This window comes from Furipterus horrens, unplaced genomic scaffold (genome assembly GCF_987537825.1).
Source record: "Furipterus horrens unplaced genomic scaffold, mFurHor1.1.pri manual_scaffold_3, whole genome shotgun sequence".
NCBI lineage: Eukaryota > Metazoa > Chordata > Mammalia > Chiroptera > Furipteridae > Furipterus > Furipterus horrens.
Genome location: NW_028327173.1, coordinates 5,165,834 through 5,185,604, shown reverse-complemented (window position 1 = coordinate 5,185,604; position 19,771 = coordinate 5,165,834). Strand labels below are relative to the sequence as shown.

Here is a 19,771-nt window from a genome sequence, read left to right as displayed (position 1 = left end):
CCTCAGAGAAAGGGACACAGGGCTTTGGTCCCAGGGGTCTTGGGCTCTCAGGCCAGGACACTTTCCAGCACCCCCAGACCCTGACACGCCTTGAGAATTAAAAATGCCCACAGGGAGCGGATGCATTCCTGTTAATTCTTTGGAAACGAGTCATGTCATGTGACCATATCCAGCCCATTTCTCGACTGTTTTCTTTATCACTTACTAATCCTCTAAATAAGCCAGAATTTCCTGTTTTCTCTGCTGGGGGGTGGGTGGGGGGACCCTGCACCTCACCAGCATCACTGTGCTGGCACGGGGGACAGACACAAAGATGAGGGACTGGCTCCTCCCACCGACTTCCCAGAACCTGGATTCCACCAAAGACACCCATGCCGGCTCCGGCAAGCCCACTCGAGCTTTCTAACACACGGGCCAGCCCGAGGTGAGGTGCCCGCTCACGTGGCGGAGCCTTTCCATAGGTCACACGCTCCTTAGTCTGGGGTGCAGGCTCACAGACTTCTGAAGAGGGATGGGGATGTTCTAGAATCACCCCTCCGGGATCCTCTTGCTCTTCTGGGGCTCTGGCTGGCACCCCACCCTCTGCCAAGGGGCGGTGCAGGGCGCAGGCGGTGGCCTCATTCTCTGTCGAAAAGTCGTGGGCAGTGGAAGGGCTGGACCCAAGGCACAGAAAGGGACTCCGAAGTGGCTTTGTATTTTCATAAACTTTCCTTTATTATGTTACTATTATCAACCATCATAAAATAGAATGGGAGTTTCAAAACTGTACAGGCCACAGGGCTCTGGGCTGCGAGAAGGGTGGGCTTGAGGGCGGGGAGCTGGGGGCGGGGGGCAGGGGGTGCGGGACAAGACAGAGAGCCCCGTGAGGCATCGTCCAGCGGCTGCGGAAGGTGCCGGTCCAAGGCGAGGAGGCTGGATCTGTGTGTGTGAGACGCTCTCACGGGCAACATTCATCAGAACAGAACCCGCCCCGAGACAGGGGTGAGGAAGATCTTTAAAAGTCTTACAGGTAAGGTTCCCAGGCCTTAAAAAAAAAATCCCTCACAATAATAAGGGGGTAATTTACATTCCTCACCCCGTCTTGGCACCGATTTTGTGCTTTAAAAAATATATTCCACTGGAAGACTTTTTAAATTTTTTTTCAAAGGTGCCCTACAGCAGCTGTGTAAAACGTAATTTCGGACAAATATATATGCATATATATTAAACATTTAGAACAAATAAAGTTATCTATTGTACCTGTACAGAAATGAAGTGAAGGCAGACTCTACGGGCGTTGACTTGAGATAAGAGAAATAGCAAACGTGGTGGCAGGGGCTGGGGTCTGCTACGTGGGGGGCTGTGGCAGGGAGGGGGTGTCCCAGCCCCACCCTTCCAGCTGGTGATGAACTGGACACTAAGCAGAGATTTCCCATGAGGTACACCTCCACTCTGGCGCACCCCACCCTGCCCTTGGCTTCTCGGGACAGAGACCCACGTCTTCCCTTCTTGGTTAGGTGGTCCGGCGGGGTGCAAGTGGGGAATCTCAGCCAGGAAGGCAGAAGCAGAACCTAACAAACCCCGAAAAGCCACGGAGGACTGAGGAAATAAAACCACATCCGAAGACGGATAAACCCAAGTGTAACTCACTACGCGAAGACACGCAAGCTGCCACGGCTGTGGAGCTGTGACCCCGAAGACACTCATACCGCGCTTGAGGCTAGGCTCCCTGAGGGGAGCAGAGACCCCTGGAAGCTGTAGGTCACGGGACCCAAACAAAGACACCGGTGCCCACGTGGGGACACACCCTAGTGACAGCCCAGCGAGAAGGACAGGTGAGGCACACACATGCCAGGGAGTGGCAAGGGGAAGAAAAGCAAGAGAACACTCCAGAGAGATGACCCAAGCAAGGTCCTTTTCTAAGTGGAATAAATAAATGGCTTTTCTTATTGTTAAAAGAATAAATACGGGGTCCGGGGCACCGGCAGCCGGGACTGACGCCGAGTGCTCAGCCTGGGGGGTCCCGTTCTGGGGGCTGCCTTGGTGTTTGGGTGTATTTCTGACATCCTGAGCTTGGTGGCCGGGACACGACCCCCCGTTTAAGCACCTCTTAGCACCCCTGGGGTCTGCTCTTGGCGCCTGCCCCCGCCCCGGGACCCAGAAGGCGGAGGCTGCCCGTGGCCCCCCAAGAGCAGATGGCCACTCAGTGCCGGGCTTCCGAGGAGACCACTGAGTCTTTTTCCAAGGAGGGGCGGTGATGCCGCGTGCAGGGACCTTCCGCCAAGATGGGGAAGGGGAACAGAGGAGCCTGCGTCCAGAGCTGTCCGCGCCTCTGTCCCAAAGGGCGGCCAGGAGGACGAAGGGGTGGAGCGGGGCCTTCCTCCCACGGCCGTGGGCGCCCGTCCAAGGCGCGGGGTGCGGCGGTGGCTCGCTGAGTTGGCACCAGGCGGCTGTCGTGCTGGGGTCCCGGGCGGGGCGTCACTGGTAGAGGAGGTAGGCCTTGAGGGAGGCGGGCAGCGGCAGCGCGTGGATCTCCCCCAGTCGCTCCTTCCCCAGGGCCAGGCGCACGGCGCGGCGGCACAGATCCATGAGCGGCAGGGGCTCGGCTGCGGGCACAGAGGGAGAGCGGGGCGTTAGTGCGGCTCTGGACGGGACGGGCCTGCAGCGGTGCTGCGCACAACAGGGGAGCATCGCCAGTGTTAGTTTTAGGGCACCCTTGATGAGTCAGCAAATTTCATTTTAAAGGAATTATTCACAGCCCAGAGAGAACCCATTCTGGGCAGGCACCTTCGTAAGCTCGCGGCAGACACTAACTCACGTAATCCTCACAGTTGTTTATGATGATGTCAGCATCACAGGCAGAGGAGCACACCGCGGCAGGAAGAGTCCGAATAATGCCGGGGTCACACTGCCGGGGGAGATGAAGCTGGGAGTCCAGCCCAGGCTGTCTCTGCTCTTACGCGTGGGACGAGCAGCGGTCGGCAGGGCACCCGGCACGCACGCAGCCCCAGGCCCCACTCGCGCTTTCAGGAAGGAACTCCTTTCGTGTTAACCAAACGCTCATGGGTACTGTTCTCATCTTCATCTTACAGCTGAGGGCACTTAGGCACAGAGGGGACCTAACACACCAGGGTCACAGGCTGCGCACCTGGATCTGAAAGAAGCTTCTCACTGCCACCTGCAAGGGCCCCTGGGTCCTGGGTCCTTGCCTTCCTGCACAGGAGGCCCTGTGTAGCCACATCTCTGACGAACTTGGAGCCTCAGAAAGAATCTGAAAGGCATTCCCCTCAAGGCCCGGAGGCCCCGCTCACCCTTCCTCCCAGAGTTGGCTTTTCCTTGACCTCTCCCCTAACACCTGGTACAGGTGAGCACACCTGGAGCTGCTCAGTGTTCTGGACATAGAAAGAGCTGACAGACTTTAAAAAAAAAAAAAAAAGAAAAGAAAAATAAATATGTTGAAATTAAAAAAAAAAAAAAAAGAGCTGACAGGAACGGATCTGTGTCTTCCCCCATGGTCTCCCCTGACTCCAAGTCTCCTCCGTGAGCAAAACAAGGATCAGATCGACAAAAAAAGGAAATGGAGAAAAACCCCAGCGTCTGAGAGCCCATTCCACCAACAAAATGTGGATTAAAGTTCTTTAATATCACCACTGTGTCTCAGAATATTAGAAGTAACATTAAACAAAAACCCATCTGTTGTTGAAGACCAGATCCTATGGCTGGAGGTGTCAGGGAAGTGTGGAGTGACTGTTAATGACTATGAGTTTCTTTTGGGGTGAAGACCATGTTCTAAAATTGATCATAGCGATGGCTGCAGAGCTGTGAATACTAGAGGCTGCTGAGTCATACACTTTAAACGGGTGAATGTGTGGTGTGTAAATTATATCTCAACAAATCTGCTATTAAAAATAAACCAATCCTAAAATGGATCACACAGTTGCTAAATTCCAGGCTTTAAAAGAAGACAAACAACTGCTTTTCATCTCTCGTGGATCGTCACAGGAGAAGGACTAAAGTAGTAAATGTTTGTCTTTTTCTTTTTTCTGCTTTATTTATTTCATTGTTGTTCTATTCAGTTGTCCCAAATCACCCACCCTCGTGCTCTTCACTGCCCCCCCCCCCCCCCCAGTACGTGGTTTCCACGCACAGCTTTGCACTGGAGCGAGGGCCGAGAGGTAGCTCCCATCACGCCCTCCCAGCTTACTGGGTTCTCAGCCAGCTGGTACACAGCCTTATGAAGAAACACCTCTAAACAGCAGAGGCCTGTCCAGGCTGGCATCCAGCGCCCTTATTTCCGGGGGTTCACATCACAGCACCAGCGGCAGCTGTGGCTTGTGAAGCACCTACTATGTGCCTGTCGGGGACTGTGGTCCCCAACCTACAGGTAGGGAAACAGGCTCGGGGATGGGAGAGTCGGGGTTCAAGGCCTGGGAGCCAAGGGGCTGGAAGGTGGATAGACGGCAGCCTGTGAAACTCAAGCGCGGCTCTTCCTAGGCCAACACAAAGAGGAAGCTCCCAGCTGCTCTTTGCAGTGCACCCAAAGGACAGGACCTACAGCCACGGCCACCGCCCCCCGGAAAGCAGTCGTGTACGGGGAGCGTCCTCAGCCCGGCCGCCTTTGGACCGCCCTGAATAGCCCAGTTAGGGAGGGTTTCTGCAACAGGAAGGAGCATGTCCTCCAGACACGCCAGCTCTTCCATGATCAGTTACAGGGGTGGCAGCTGATGGCCGAAAACATGACCAATCACCCAGGCATCCCTGGGTGGGTCTATTCTCAGGGGCCTCGAGGACACAAAGAGGTCATCCCCTCTCTGCTGACCTTGTAGGAACCAAACGATGACATACAGGCCATGGTCTGATTGCTTTTCAAAGGCCGGGCAGCCCGAGAATGCTCCGGCCACAGAAGCAGATGTGGGCACCGTGCCATGGAAAATGTCTGTCCCACAAGTTTTGTTTGGTTACTGACAGGACCAAAGAAGCACCCCCACCCCCCGCCTCAATACTTCTGACTAGGGGCTGCGGGCTCTGTATCCAGCCCCGGCCACAAAGCTGGGTGCCCACTGAGAAAGTTTCCAAACAGAGAAGGCGGAGCTGACGGATGCCCCCTGGTCGCCCTGAAGCCCAGGAGACGCGCTCATTTACATAGTTTGTGTGAATGCGAGGGGGAGGCCCCCAGCCCGAGGCACAGAAATCAGGGAGTGAATCAGGGGCTACTTATGGGAGCAGAAGGCTGAGGAAGTGGCGAGCCCACGGGCCAGCTTCCGCGTGTCTAGGAGAAACGGTTGGTTACCTGGCAGCCCCAGTTCCGCAGCCCGTGGCTCCCGAAGTCCCCTGAGAGACTGCAACACAGCTGGAGCTCCAGTTCCCCATAGCGTGTCTAGTTCACGGCTAAAGGAATGAGCTCTGGGGCGGGGGCGGGGGTGTATGCCAAAGACCAACGCCCCACGTCAGAGGCGGCTCCAAGTCAGCGATGTCCCATTCTCACCTCCTCCGCTCCTGCCGCTGGCCTCGCACTTACTTCGGTGACAGCAGCAGTGAAAATGCTCCGAGACGGGTTCTAGAAAGTCGCGGTGGGACAGCCACCATGGGATATGTGTGCATGTCCCTTTCCATTAAGCGGTTCTCACAAAAAAGCAGTGAAAGAAAGCACCACCCCCTTGCCTTTGCCAACGAGGGAAGAATGCCCGACACCTGGCTGGGACACCTTGGTCCCCTCCCTGGCTTTCAATTCTAAGAGCCCACGGACCCTGTATGACCAGCCCCTGCATCTGGGGTGGTCAGTCTCCCCAGACCCAGCTGGAATGGAGGGGCAGGAAGGGGCCAACATCGAGCGAGGGACTCCAGGAGGACACAGGAGGAGGTCACCAAGCCCAGATGAGCTGGGCCTTGGCTGAGCCCGCAATCATGACAGACCACACCAAACTTACGTGGGAGCCATGAAAGGGAGAACTTGAAAGGGTCTAACTCGGGGGAAACGCTTCCATCGCAGGGTCATCTGCTCCCAGTGGGGGCAGAGGGGCGGCCTCACAGGTCAGGGCCTCCCCCTTGGGTGACAGTGGTCTGCTGCTTGCAAATAAGCCTTTTCCTTCTGCATCTCCAGGGAACATGACAGGTAGTCCTGGGGCCCCAGCGGGGCTCTGTCCCCCGCCACCATCACAGTGGCCATCCCCACCCCTTCTCCCCAGGAAAGAGCAAGGTGACCCGTCTGGGTGCAGCCTCAGCCTCAGAGGTCTCAGCCTCAAGACGGAGTCAGAACAAGTGGCCTGTGGTCAGAGCTGCCTGGATGGTGGGGGAGGGTCCCCAGCATGGGACAGGGACTCTGTTGGGGCCCGTCCCCCTGGTGTGCAGGGGAAGGTGGGCTGGGAGGACAAAATGCCCACTGCAGCGCCCGGGGGCGGGGGTGCACTCACGGGCGACTTCAGCTGACCCACTCCGCAAACAGCCGCTCTGTGCTGAGGGGGGACCTGGTGGCTTGGGGGGGGGGGGCCGGGAAGGAGGGTGCAGACAAGTTCCCCGATGCCCCAGGGAGCAGGAAGGGATCAGAACGACCCCCAAGGCTTTGAGAGCAAAGCCCAGTCCCAGCCTGACACCAAGAAAACCTGGCCAGAGCTTCCTCCTGTCCTGCCCTGCTCCCTGGGTGGACTCCAGACCCGGCTTAGCTGTGACGTTCCTCCTTCCTCACCGGCCTTGGAAGGTAAGGCAAACCCTTCTGGGCGGAGGACTTAGGCACCCTTTGACCTAACCTCAAGGAACCCCGCCATCTTAGCGCGGGGCTGTTTCGTCTCCCCTTGGGCAGCCACACGAGGAGGGGAAGGTCTTGTGGAAATGGTCTCTATCTGCTGTCTCCACATCTGTGGAGGGTGGGCTAGTGTCCCCCGCCCCCACTCCACCCACATTCGGGACTATCTGGAACCTCAGAAGGTGACCCCATGAGAAATAGGATCTTTGCAGGTATAATTAGGTAAGATGAGGTCATACTGCAGTAGGGTCACCCTGAATCTGATGGCTGGTGTTCTCAGAAGAAGAGGAGAGGCACAGAGGGGAAGGCCACATGGCTACGGAGGAGGAGATGAGGGATGTGCCTACAAGCCAAGGACTGCTGGCAACCAGCAGGAGCCAGGAGGAGCCACGGGGCGGAGTCCCCTCGGAGCCCTCAGAAGGAACTGACCCTGCCCACACCTCGATCTCGGATTTCTGGCCGCCAGAACTGTGAGAGCGCACATTTTAAGCCATCCAGCTGGTGGACTTCCGCTCCCGCAGCCCCAGGACACGAACACACCACCCTCCCCGCTCCTCTCTAAAGCAGCCCCTCGTCAGGCGTTTGCCCCCACGCCACCCCCGGGACTCTCATCACCGTCTCCAGCCATCGCCTGGTTGCTGGACTTGATGCACAGTTCTCAGCCGCCAACACACTCCAACCTGGCATCCCCTTGTCCTTCCTGAGGTCCTTTCGTTACGTGGCGTCCAGGACACCACTCTCCGCTCCATCCCCACGGCCACTCTGCCTCCTGCCTCCTCGTCCACCCGACCTCAAAGCACCGATGCGCCCCAGGTCCGGCCTTAGCCCTCTCCCCGCAGCCCTAGGTGATCTCACCCAGTGGTCACACCTCTGAATACCATGCGGCCGTAGGTGGCTGTCTCGCTGACCATGGTCCCAGACCCTGTCTCCAGACTTACAGAGCCATCTGGACATGTCGAGTAAGAACTACCTCCCGTCACCTCCCCTCTGGACAGCTGTCATAGCTCCTTCTTAGCCTCTCAGGGGCTGGCCTTCCGCTCACGTCCATTTCTACACAGCCGAGTGACCCTTCGAGGAGATGAGGTACCCTCTTATAGAGAACCGAGGTGTCAGGGAGAGGCCGAGGCTGGCAGTTCTCACACTGACCCATGGCTCCTCATCCTCCTCCCCTCACGGGCAGGGGGCTGAGGATGCTGCCACACCTCATGGGCTTTCCCATCTGGATCCTCCAAGGTTAAGGTCCTGCAGAATGGGGCCAGGACTGGGGAAGGCGGGAAGCCACGACTGGCGTTACGGTTCTGGTGCCGGGGTTGGGGGCGGCAGGCCACGGGCCACGGGCATGCCCAGCCTCCCCCAGGGTCCAGCTCACAGAGCAGATCTCAACAACTCCTCCCAAGCGCCTCCCGCCCCGCAAACCTGAAGCTTTGGGGACTGCAAGACCAGAGTAAGCATCCGCGCTCCTGACTCCCAGCGCGGCCTCCCCACCACCTGGCCTGAGGCGGGGGTGAGCTCTTGGGGATACCGGGCCAAATCTGTCCCTCAGAGACGATCGGCACATGGATGGGTGAAGGTTCTAGCCAACCCCCTTTGCAAGGCGACACCTGCAGGTTGTTGGAGGGACCCATGAAAGAAGAAGGGTCAAACATGGGGGTGGACAGTTCAGGGTCCCAGGACCACCTGTCCCTGTAGGCTCCCAGCCAGGCAGCCACTAAGCCCTCCAGCTCCCAGACGGGGACAGTACTGCCACATGAGTTAGTGTCACACATGGTCTAAGAAAGGCCATTCCTTTCTCCAAAGGGACAGGTTGAAACTGCTGCTGACTCAGTCCGTTTCTAATCCATGTTCTCCTCCCCATAGGCCTCCTGACATTGTGACACAGTCCCGCCAGGGAACTGTGTAGGCGGCCTCTCAGGCCTACGTGGAAGCCTCCGGCACCAGGAAAGAAAGACCCTGCACCGGTCTAACGAGAGCAAGAGGCCCACGGCTGACAGTGACGTGAGAGGACCTGGTACCGCCAAGGCTGCAGACCCCCGCTCAGTGACAGGCTGGCTACTGCGCTAGAATTTGGTCAACTGCAGACGAAACCTAGACACAGGTCAACCAGAAACACCTCCTCTTAGCCAAAAGGCCAAGAACCAATAGGTCAACCAGAAACCAACCACATCTGCCAAAGGACCACCCATCCATTTATCTATTCATTTATTCACCACCCGTCCATCTATCTATCCACCCACCACCCACCCACCCACCCATTCATTCATTCATCCATCCACCTACCAAGCCTCCCACCCATCTGTCTGTCCAACCACCCACGAGGTGCTGCCAGGTTCTCTGGCAGACTCCAGCTAGAATTTTTCAGTTAACCAGAGGCAGGCGAGAGTCACCTCTGAGGATCTGAGTATGCTGGGATGGCTACCCAGAGACATTTTCATTCCAAGGACTGCACAGACCTCTGGCCAGGCCCACCCAGGACCCTAGGGGATTGGGCAGGCTGGGGACAGTGGAGAAGACACTTACGGTCGAGTCCATTCAAGTAGCGCATGCGGATCTCACAGTGGCCCCAGACGGCACTCACAACAGGATACAGTTTTTTGCCCTTGAGTCCCCGAAAAGCCACTCCCATGTACTGTCCATCCACAATGAAGCTCAGGGTCCCGTCATCCATGTCCAGGGCCACCAGGAAAGAGTCGGGGACAATGAACGTCTCGTCTGGCTCCAGAAAGGCCGGATACGTTTTGCTCGGCTGGTTCTTGCCGTCGTGGTACAGCCGGTTGCGCCCCAAGTCCCAGCCCCAGGACTCATGGTTGTTCCCCACGAGGGTCGTGTACCCAACAGAGTGCAGGGGGGCGTCGGCTGTCGCCACCCCCACCACGGCGTGCGTGCCCCGCTGCCTCATGGCCCACGTGATCTGCCACACGTGCAGCCCCCGCGTGTACCCGACCTTGCCCCTGATGGCGTCCGTGCTCTGGGCCACCGGATGCCGGTGAAAGATCAGCTTGTCGTCCTCCTTCACGAAGACGTTCAGTGAGCGGTCATTGTTGTTCCATGAGTGGAGCAGCTGGACATCGTAGGACACGGGGGGCATGTCCAGCAGCACGTCCAGGCGGGTGGGCTTGCAGTAGTCCAGGCCCTGGAGAGCCTGCTTCAAGGGCCGGTACGTGGGGTCCCTCATGTCCACAGTCTTGATCCCTCCAGTGACCTTCTGACCCATGGCTGCCTCCTGTTTCACCTGGTCACCGACGCCCAAGGCAAACTCATCAATCGCGGGGCCTGTTCTCCAGAAGGCTGCCAGGCGGCCTCTGCGAGCTGCGGAGCGGTCAGTGCTGCCTGATGGGTGGGAAGAGAAACAGGAGGCGGGGTGAGCAGGGGTGCGGGGACAGGGGAGGGACACGAGGGTCCTACAAACAGGCTGACCGCCGACTCGTCCCAGCAGCCTGCTTTCTGGGCTCTCATCACACCCGACGCGCGGCAGGCCGGAGCCTCGGCCATAAGGAAACCCCGCTCTGTCCCTGCGTCTATGTCACCGTAAGGGAGAGAGGCCACCCACCCGGCAGCCCGCATGGAGAGAGGGAGGCTTGGGAGCCGGCGCCGCGCTCCACTGCGTCGGGGGGCACCATGTACCTCATCGCGGTTTCTCAGGGCAGAAGGCCGTGCTGGCGCCGATACTGGGATCAGCCCATGCAGGGGGCATTGTCCCTGGTCCCAGCAAGGGGGAGCCTACTCCCAAGCCTGCTGCCTGGGCAGGAGGGGAAGCCCAGAGAGGCCGCAGCAGCTCCTTCTCTCTTCCCCAGCACAGCCGCCTCCCGCAGGCCCCTCTGGCTCTCACCAGGGAAGGGAGCCCTGGGGTGGGCGGCCAGCTGGACTCGGGGCGGCCAGCGTGCTCCCCGGAAGGCCCCAGGGGCTTCTGGTTCACCGGGCCCTGAGGCTGCAGCCGCCCCCCGGAAGGTCCCACGTCCCGCGCACCTCGGGCCTGGGTTGCAGTGCCAGTGACACTCGCCTCGCAGTCCCGGAGCCACCCCGAGCCAGGAGGGAGGGAGAGTCTCAGCCCTCAGCCCCAGGTGGCTCGGGGCCAACCCCCGATGGCTGCTGCTTTCCCTTCAACCAGAAGCCAGCGTTTGGCTCCTCGGGTTCCAGCAGCCCATCTGGGAAGGGGTCTGACTCCAAGACACCTTGCTGCTGCTCTGGCTTCACTGGCTGTTGGCTCCTTTAAGGGAGGACGGGGTGGTGGGGTAGGAGGAGAGACTGTCTTCTCCACCAGGAGGAGGGGCTAAAATGTGGGACTGATGGGACTCTGTCCGCCCCTGACATTCCTGGCCACACTGCCCACCTTGAATAAGGGGAAATAACAGGCCACCGCGGTTCCCTGAGCCTCACGTCCTGGATCTCCCAGGACAATCCCAGTTTCGAGCTTCAAGCCCCATCTACCCCGGAGAGCCACCAACACCTCCCGAACTCCCGCTCCAGCCCTGCGGGGTGGGGGAGCCTGCGGTTGGGGTGGGAATGGGGCCCTGCTGACCCCAGAGGCCGGCCTGCCAGGCCCCTCCCCAAGCCCCACCCGAGCACCTCTCCAAGCTGGGGGCAGGTGGGTCCAAGGCAGCTCTCAGTCTGAAGCACCCACCTCGGTCTGGACACCCCCTCTGGCAGGTGCCCAGGGCCCTCTCTGTGAAGGACACAGTGGGCACACAGGTCCTTCTCTGGGGGGACGAGGAGAACGTGAGCTTCCTCAGACAGCTCACTCACCGCTCCTTGGGGCAGCGCTGCCACTGCCCTGTTCTCGGCTCGTCATCACTGTGGGAAGGACTCCCAGAATCTCACTGCGTGGGAGCACCCCCCCCCCCCATGGGAGCAGGTGGGAAAGTGAGGAGGAGGCTGGGGCGGGGGTGGAGACACGGGGCTGGTGGGACTCGGGGAGAGGAAGCTGGGGGGAGAAGTCCTTCCAACGCATGAATCTAAAATGCTTATAGAGAGAGCCCTGGCTGCGGTGGCTCAGTGGATTGAGCCTCGGCCTTCAAACCAAGTGTCGCTGGTTCGATTCCCAGTCAGGGCACATGACTAGGTTGCACGTCAGGTCCCCAGTTGGGGGCGTGAGTGAGAGGCAACCACACAGTGATGTTTCTCTCCCTCTCTTTCTCCTTTCCCCTCTCTCTAAAAATAAAATAAATAAATAAATAAAATGCTTGTAGAGAAATGGGTGCAGATGGAGAGGGACCTACCAGGGAGGAGGAGAGGTGGGAAGGGGAAGAGGAGGTGGGAAGGGGAAGGGGCATTGTGGGGGGGGGGGAAGGACGGGAGAGGGAGGGAGCGCTCAGGCCAGCGAGCCTGGGCCCGGTCACACCCGTAACTCCCTCGGGAGCTACAGCAGGGCTGGGCTTTGTCTGTCAGGTGCTAGAGAGTATGTTTTGGGCTTGCGGGCCGCGCAGTCTCCACGCCATTACTCAACGCTGCCTTGTAGCACGAAAGCGGCCGCAGGCAGTGCGTAAGGAAAGGAGAGCGGCCGAGTCCCAATTAAACTTCATTTGCCAGCCCCTGAGCTAGATGAGGCCACCCTCCACCCCCCCTCCGCCCCCGCCACCCATGGTCTCCGCGGCGATGGCGACAGTAGGAAAGCATAAGGCGCACGTGAGGAGGCCTCTCGAAGCAGCTAGGTCATCAACCTCAGAACGAGTGACCCGAAAAGACAGTGTAGCCTCACAGGGGCGGGTCACCTGTCTGTCCAGGTCAGTTCCACAAGTTCTTCCCGTTCTGAGATTCCAACGCCTTCAAGGCCCGTTGCCAAGCAAGTAACTTAACCGGCCCTTGTGCTAAGCTCCTGCCCTCCCGGGCCCCCATGTTGGGAACCATCCGGTAGGGAGGGCCCTTTCCTGCCACTGGACCACATGACCTTTAGCGGAGGGAGTCTCTGGGAGGAAGAGGTGGGAGGGCAGGTACGGGCAGCATCATGGGGGTACTGCACACAAGGACCCCCCAGGGCATAGCCAGGGGAGGTGGCCAACCAACCCTGCCGCTCCTGGGCCATCCTGCCACCTGAGTCGCCTCCTAGGTGGTCAATCACTGTGGCAACCCCAGGGCCACTCTGGACTCCCCGGTCACCTGCCGGCCTCTACCCTGTGTCCAGGCCATGGTGAGAGCCAACGCTGCTCTGTCACCGCCTTCCCGCCGTGCATGCCTGGCCACCTCCCCACAAGGCCGCGGAAGCCGTCCAGCAGCCCTCCTCTTTCCATCTCTTTTTAAATGTGATCTGTGCTTCTGCGTGTCCCCCGAGGAGCCCCACGCACCCCCTTCCCGGGAACTGCCGCCCTGGCAGGGTGTCTCCTTCCTCCAGGCTCCTCCCCTGGGACAACCGTCCTGGGGAAGCTCACACAGCAGGACAGAGGCTTGGGCCCCGCCTAGGACTCCCCTTAGTGTTTCCGGGCTTCCGTGGGCTCCTCTGTAAGAAGGGTGTCCCATGCTCACCCAAGGCTCAACTGAGACAGTGGAAGACAGGGTACAACTGGCAAGGTCACTTTTTTCCCCCTCTACACGGTGCTCTGCACCCCGAACAAAGATCCCTGTCATCCCTCCTCATGGTCACTGCACCTGGTTCTACAGAGGCAGCTGACCTTGGGCCAAGACCCAAGGTTCAGAATGTTGAGCTAGAACAGACAAAGTTTAGGTCACTTCTAAGCCAGGGGTTGGCAGAACCCCCCAAGTCATCTTCCCTCTTGCTTCTCGGGCTCCTCCAATGGGATCCTCCGTGCCCTCAGGTGGAGGGGCAGCCAGGTGCAGAATTAATAGAGGTGCAGCGAAGGAAGCCCAGAACCAGATGCTGATCCCCAGATGGTGAGGGGTCAGAGGCATCCCCAAGCTCACCGTGTGGGGGTCTGCGACCTGGGCCAGGCCTTCAATGACCTGAAGGGGGAGGGAATGGGCACACCTGCAGCCATGTCTCCGGGGCACAGGTGGGTGCATACACCCACTGTCTTCACTACACAAGTCATGGAGAAAAGGGATGCTGGCTGAGTACTGTCAGTGAGAGCGGGCGAGCGATGTGGGATACAGAGGGTTAAAAAAGGTAGAAAGGAACGAGGAGGTGCAGGGATGCCACTCAGGTACATGTTAGTGGGTGGGGGGTGTCCAAGTCACACAGACAGACCCCCAAACTGGGAAGTGCTTCTCGGCTTGCAGGTGCCATCCCGGTGTAAAACACCAGCAGTCACGCGCCCACCGCTGTCCCCTGGTCTGCAAAGCCTTGTCCTGCACAGGGGCATGTGGGCAAGGGCAGCCCCGGAACCACGAGCCCCAGCAGACCTGGAGAGAAGGAGGCAGTCCCTCACATGTGCTGACTTAACATAAAATGTAACATGATGCTGTTACATTTTCAAAAGCAACTTGGAGAACAATACGCAGCGCGCGCTCCCATTTCTGTAAGAACAGAGTTTACAAAGATTCTCTCTGTGAGCCTTTATCTGTTCGCAGGCACAGGCCAAGGGCTAGAAGAATGAACCTGAACTTCTCACAGTGGTTAGGCGGGGCAGGGGAAGGCAATTTACTTTCAACACTTCCTGAACTGAAACTTTAAAAAATGCATACATTACCTTCATTGTAATGAAAAGGATTTTTTCAGCACACAGATAAGAATAAAAGGCTGAACATTTTTGATTTAACACACTACATTCACAAAAACAAGTTGTCCCCAAAGCAAGCCCTAAAGGCCCTCCACGTGTGTGCCCGTCTTTTAATCGAGCACAGGGGACTAGTTCAATTTGCTCATCAAGAGGCACACTGAGTCCAGAGTTTATGAGGGCATTTAAGCTAAGGTTGAAATTCCCAGCGACAGCTCTGGGGCCATCCGAAAGTCAGGCATGGTTTCCACCGTGATTTCTCCTAGGATGCCCAATGACATTATTTTCCAAATCACCAATTGTAATTTGCCCAATAGAAATGGGGAGGCTGCCTGTCTCCGTCAGCCCCACACAAGAAAAGGGGGAGTCGGGGAATCCAAAACCCAGCTGCAGTGGCTGGACAGCGGTCTGGGCTCCACTCTGCAAGGCCAGGGGAGAACGAGGAGCCAGGGTGAGGGCCAGGACTGGAGAGGGGCAAGAATTTCAACCCTGGGCTCAGACGGGACAGCAGGCGCAGCACCTGCCTGAAACTGCACACTGTCCCTTCGATTAAAGCCACAACTCTGCAGTTTGCCTTCCAAAAAACCTCTTCAGATCAATTCACCCGGGAGCCCCAACCCTGCTGAAAAAATGATCCTTTGGTTCTGTTGTTTAAGACAAAGTTCATTGAAGGAGCAGGGCTCTCTGTGGGTATTGGCCACACATCCAAGGTGATGGGTGACAAATGGAATAGGGGTGGGGGCAGGGGACCCACAGAGGAGGCAGACACACAATCACCTCCTTTGGGCTCAGTTCCCCCTCAGGGCGACTGACCCCAGAACAGTAAAACCATTGTTTTGACTCAAGATGGGGAAAGAATGAAATTCAGGATGTGGAACAAGGTGACCTATTTATAAAGCCGCCTTTCACCTGAAGATCAAACGTGCTCCCTCCCTCTGCTGCCCCGCCTCACTTATGGGTGGTTGCAGCCCAGGATTTTGCAAGACAAGCTGCCCCTAGCGACCTGTGATTATAGCAGAAGGCAACCTCTGCAGCCCAGGGCCGATGGCTCTGCCTGCAGGTTAGGGTTCCGGCTTCCTGGGCGCCTTGGCTCGCCGACACGCTTCGGGGTGGGCGCGCTCAGGGCCTGCTCAGTGCCAGCAGCCCATGGAGCCCTGGCGGAGATGCCCCCAACAGCAGGGTGAGTGCCATGTGGTTACAGTCCCCTGCCCCATCCCACCTGTCCCCTGAGCTGTGTTCTTGCTCAAGCAGGGATACAAAAGTGTCTGCCCCTAGAATCAACAAAAAGCATTGGACCCTTCTGGAAAGTTCTGACGGGTGAGTTTGGAAAGAAAAATCCCACACGGCCAGTCCAGAGCTCTAGCCTCTGACCTCAAAAGACCAAAAATGCACCTGCCGTAAACACCTACGAAAGGACCCAGATGACTCATACGGCACTTTCAGAAAGGCCTTGAATCAGTTGAGCCCACCCCTGGGAAAGCAGCCTGACATTCATACAGAGACTAAAAATTAAAATGAAGAGTCACGGCGGCAGCCAGGCCAAGGCTGTGAAGGCCACGGTCTGTGCTTCTTTCAGGCTGGCCGCCCTGCTCTTGGAGGGACTTCAGTGACACACCATGACACCCCGTGACCTTCCAGAAAGCTTACCAAGGCAGTGGCAGACACACCTCTGAGTGGCAGCGGGAAGGAAGTCTAGGTTGCGGGCCTCTGACATCGCCCAGCCTGGCGTTGGGTGTCTATTTCACTGGGCCTGCGTGGTCAACCCACAGAAAGGGGGCAGGAAGGCAGGGTGGGGGGAGGGGGAGCCCACGTGAGCTCAAGGGGAAAGGCACAGAAACAATGGTCCCTCCTCGCCCATACCGGGCTGGGGACAGAAGCCTGCAGTCCCCCAGGTGGACTGGGCAGCCTCAGAGAGCTCATGCCAGGCGCTTGAAACGTGATGCTCGCTGCCCCGCGCCCTGCCTCCCTCTAACTCTGGAGAACACCAGGAAGGGTGGACTCTTGAATGCCAAGTGCAGGAGAGCACGCAGCTGGGGAACGCCCCCGGCAGGGACAGGTGAAGCCCTCCTAGGGCAGCCCAGGGAGCCCAGCCCCATCTTGGAAGGGCGTCTCGGGAAGGGTGAGACCTGCACTTATCTGGGCACCTGGTGGGAAAGAGAGTGGGGAGGCAGGAAGCCCCCCGTGAGGCCACAGCTCCAGCAAAGCTGCCTGTGGATACACACCTATCTTCAGGACCCCCAAATTAGATCACCCCCCTAGGTCCACCACAGGGGCGGAAGTCCCATAAACTTTCTACAGGGGGAAGAGGCTGCAGGGATGTTCTGTAATTAGGTTTGCAGAGGTGGTTCCCAAAGTGAGGTCCCCAGAACCAGCAGATCAGCATCACCTGCTAGAGCTGCAAACGCTTGGGCCCCACCCGGATCTACTGACTCAGAGACTCCGGGTGGGGCCTGCAGCCTGCACCCTAACGAGCCACCGGGAGCCTGGGGCGTGGCTGGTGGAAAGGACTCTAGCTCGACATTTGGAATCTCAAACCCATGCTCAGTGGGAACGGTCAGGCTTGGATGAATAACCACAGTTTTTAAAACTTCTTGTTCTGTCTTGATTTGAAATACTTCAAATGTTACATATACTCATATGAAAGCTGACAGCAAAGGATCCACCCCACAAAATACTCCCCAGTTTGCTTTTCCCAAGTGCCTAGGTCAATTTCATGCACGATATTCCATTAACGTTAATTTTTGTAACTTTCCCTGACAGACGGACGCCTGGGTTGTCTGGCTGTAACCACGGTCACGTGCGTGGAGTTAAGCATTGCTCCATAAGAAGACGGCTCTAGAGCAGTTTCTTTTCGTTGAGTTCACGGCCACCTCTCCCTCTTACCACCCTTAAAATGTTGGGCCTCAGCACCCCCCACCCCACTGTCCATTTTTAATAGGAGGAAACTGAATGTCGAAGCGACCCATCACCAGGCTCCCTGGTCTTTGAACTGACCGTGGCGGTGGATGCCTGACGGCGCGCGGGAGCTGCTTTCTGCACAATTAGTTGGCCTGAAGGGCCGTCCGCTGGGCCTGGAATGGCCCGCAGCCAACGGACTTGGAAAGGATTCTAAGAGGAATCGGGCAGTGTGTCTCCTAGTGCAATCTAATCATCGCTCCCTGTGGGGTTTCTCAGAAGTCAACAGGACGCCCAGGCGAGGTAAAGCCCTGGGCCGCAGGCCCGCCGGTGCGGAGAGCACTTGGCCTCTGGAAGGCACGTGGCCTGCAGGAACTCCCTCTCCCACTCGGCTGCCCTTCCTCCTCTGTCTGGAAAGCCCTGAACACCTGGACCACCAGCTCGACGGGGTGGGGGTGGGGGCTCAGCGAATCCAAAGGTGGCAAATAAATTATCCCGAACTTCCAGGCAAGCAGAAGGGTCCGGGTACCGGGTTCCCGTGGTGCCAGCTAGTCCCGTGGGGGACAAGGCAAGGATGCAGGAAGAGGCCTCCCCCAGCTGGCACATCTGTGGACTATTACACAGCCCTTAAAGGTACTGGCCTGAAGGATCCCTGTACGGGGGCGGGGGGCAAAGAAATAGGTTTGCTATGTCAAGCGAAACGAAGGACAACACTGTGTCTGCCCTGAGGGTAAAATCCAAAAAAAATTTATGGCGCCGGCCTGTGAATCAAAAGGTCACCGGTTTGATTCCCAGTCGGGGCACATGCCTGGGTTGTGGGCCGGGTCCCCAGCTGGGGCGTGCGAGAGGCAACCGGTTGATGTCTCTCTCCCTCTCTTTCTCCCTCCCATCTTCTCTCTCTAAAAATGAATAAATAAAATCTTCAGGAAAATAAAAAGGAATGAAGCCCTGATACAGGCTACAATGTAGGTGAATCTCAAACACTTTATGCTGAGTGAAAAAGGCCAGATAGAAAAGGTCCCATATTGTATTATGTATCTGAAATAACCAGGATAGGCAAACCCATAAATCCACAGAGACAGGAAGCAGATGGGCAGCGGCCAGAATCAAGGGCAGGGGATGGGAGGTGGGTGCAACATGGTGAGTGAGTGCTGATGGGGGCCAGGGCCTCTTTTGGGGGGAAATGAAAATGTTCTGGAATTCGACAGAAATGGTAATGTCACAACACCGTGAATGTACTAAACGCCATTGTGTTGTGCTCTTTAAAAAGGTTAATGTTGCATTCTGTGAATTTCATCTCCACAAATAAAAAAATCATAAATCAGTGATAAATGCCCACCTTTTCAGGAGGCGGGGTGGGAAGGGGCCACAACACAGAGAGAAGCACTAAGGTGGCCAGGACCTGGCAGGCGGAGGCAGGCCTGGCAGCTGGGGTTACACACAGGGACGAGGCTAACGATATTCACAGGCAGGGAGCCAGCCTTCCAGAGCTGAGTGGCTGAGACCCAGTGCTCTGCCCCCCCACCCCCTTTCCCTTCCTCCAGGAGAAAAAGCGCAGAGCTGTGGTCTGGCAACCCCACGGCCCGGACACAGCACCTGTAGATCGCGTTTCTCTGGAGGAATCCGGAGTGCGTGCCTGCATCTCTGCGTCTGCACCCACTGTGAGGCCTAGGAGGGACGGCCCACGTGCACAAGGCCGCTGGTCTGAGCATGAGGACATGGAAGGGCCGATGTCACGCCCGTCATGCGTGCGCACACTCCCCGCTCTGGGAACGAGGCAGGATGAGAAGAGAGACATGCTAGGATGCCCAGGTCCTGCTTGTCCACAGAGCAGGTCGACGCCCCGAGGCTGCTCCCAAGTGCTAAAGGCCCTACTTGGAAGCTATCACAGCCCTCAGATCCTGGTGGCTCCCTCTGCCCATGGCACCGGGGCCTGCCTGTCCCCTGGGATGCCACAGCATGGGGCTTTGGCCAGGCTAATGCACGCTTTGACTGGATCTGTTGCCACACGTCTAATGGACTGAGTTTCTGCATTCTCACAGAGACTGTCACTCACAGACCTGCAGTGGCCCATGCTTCTCATGCCAGGTGCCACCAACTCCCACAGATCCTTTCTGGCAGACGCACTCATGTAAAACACAAAAAGTTGGCCCCAAAGGACCATGTTCAAGGCCTCTGTGTCTATAGCAGGCACTAAATAAGTCTCAGTTGCTTACTTCCCCACCCATAAGAACCTGCTAAGCCCCGAGGGGCTAGCATGGCTTCCCAAGACTCCTGTGTTCTTTAGTCCCTGAATATCTCCACAAAGCGATGATTCCAAACTGTGGGCTACATGCATCCCGCCAACACTGCTAGAGGCACCTTCTCCTGTGGAAGCCAGTAGGAGCTGACAAAATCAATAAGGCAGTCCCCTGCAGAAGGGATCCAACCTGAGAGGTGGTCTGGTAAGCATGTAAAAAACACGCAGGGCCAAATGAGCTGACCTAGGGCTGGAAATCATCCCACGGGTATTTGCTAGGCACCTATTACATATACCCGGTAGAACCTGCTGCCCTCC

General features: G+C 57.7%; 1 protein-coding gene across 3 annotated transcripts in view; it reads right to left on the bottom strand.

The window, feature by feature from the left end:
- Positions 1-689: 689 nt before the first annotated feature.
- SPSB1 (splA/ryanodine receptor domain and SOCS box containing 1) overlaps positions 690-19,771 on the bottom strand; it is a 62,005-nt gene continuing 42,923 nt past the window's right edge. For all 3 annotated transcript variants that reach the window (XM_090268543.1, XM_090268542.1, XM_090268544.1), the window contains exons 2-3: positions 9,236-10,045; positions 690-2,585 (exon numbers count right to left, since the gene is read on the bottom strand). In XM_090268543.1, the coding sequence (XP_090124669.1) occupies positions 2,458-2,585; positions 9,236-9,929 (822 nt within the window). In that variant the 5' untranslated portion in view covers positions 9,930-10,045 and the 3' untranslated portion in view covers positions 690-2,457. The remainder of the gene's footprint in view (positions 2,586-9,235; positions 10,046-19,771) is intronic.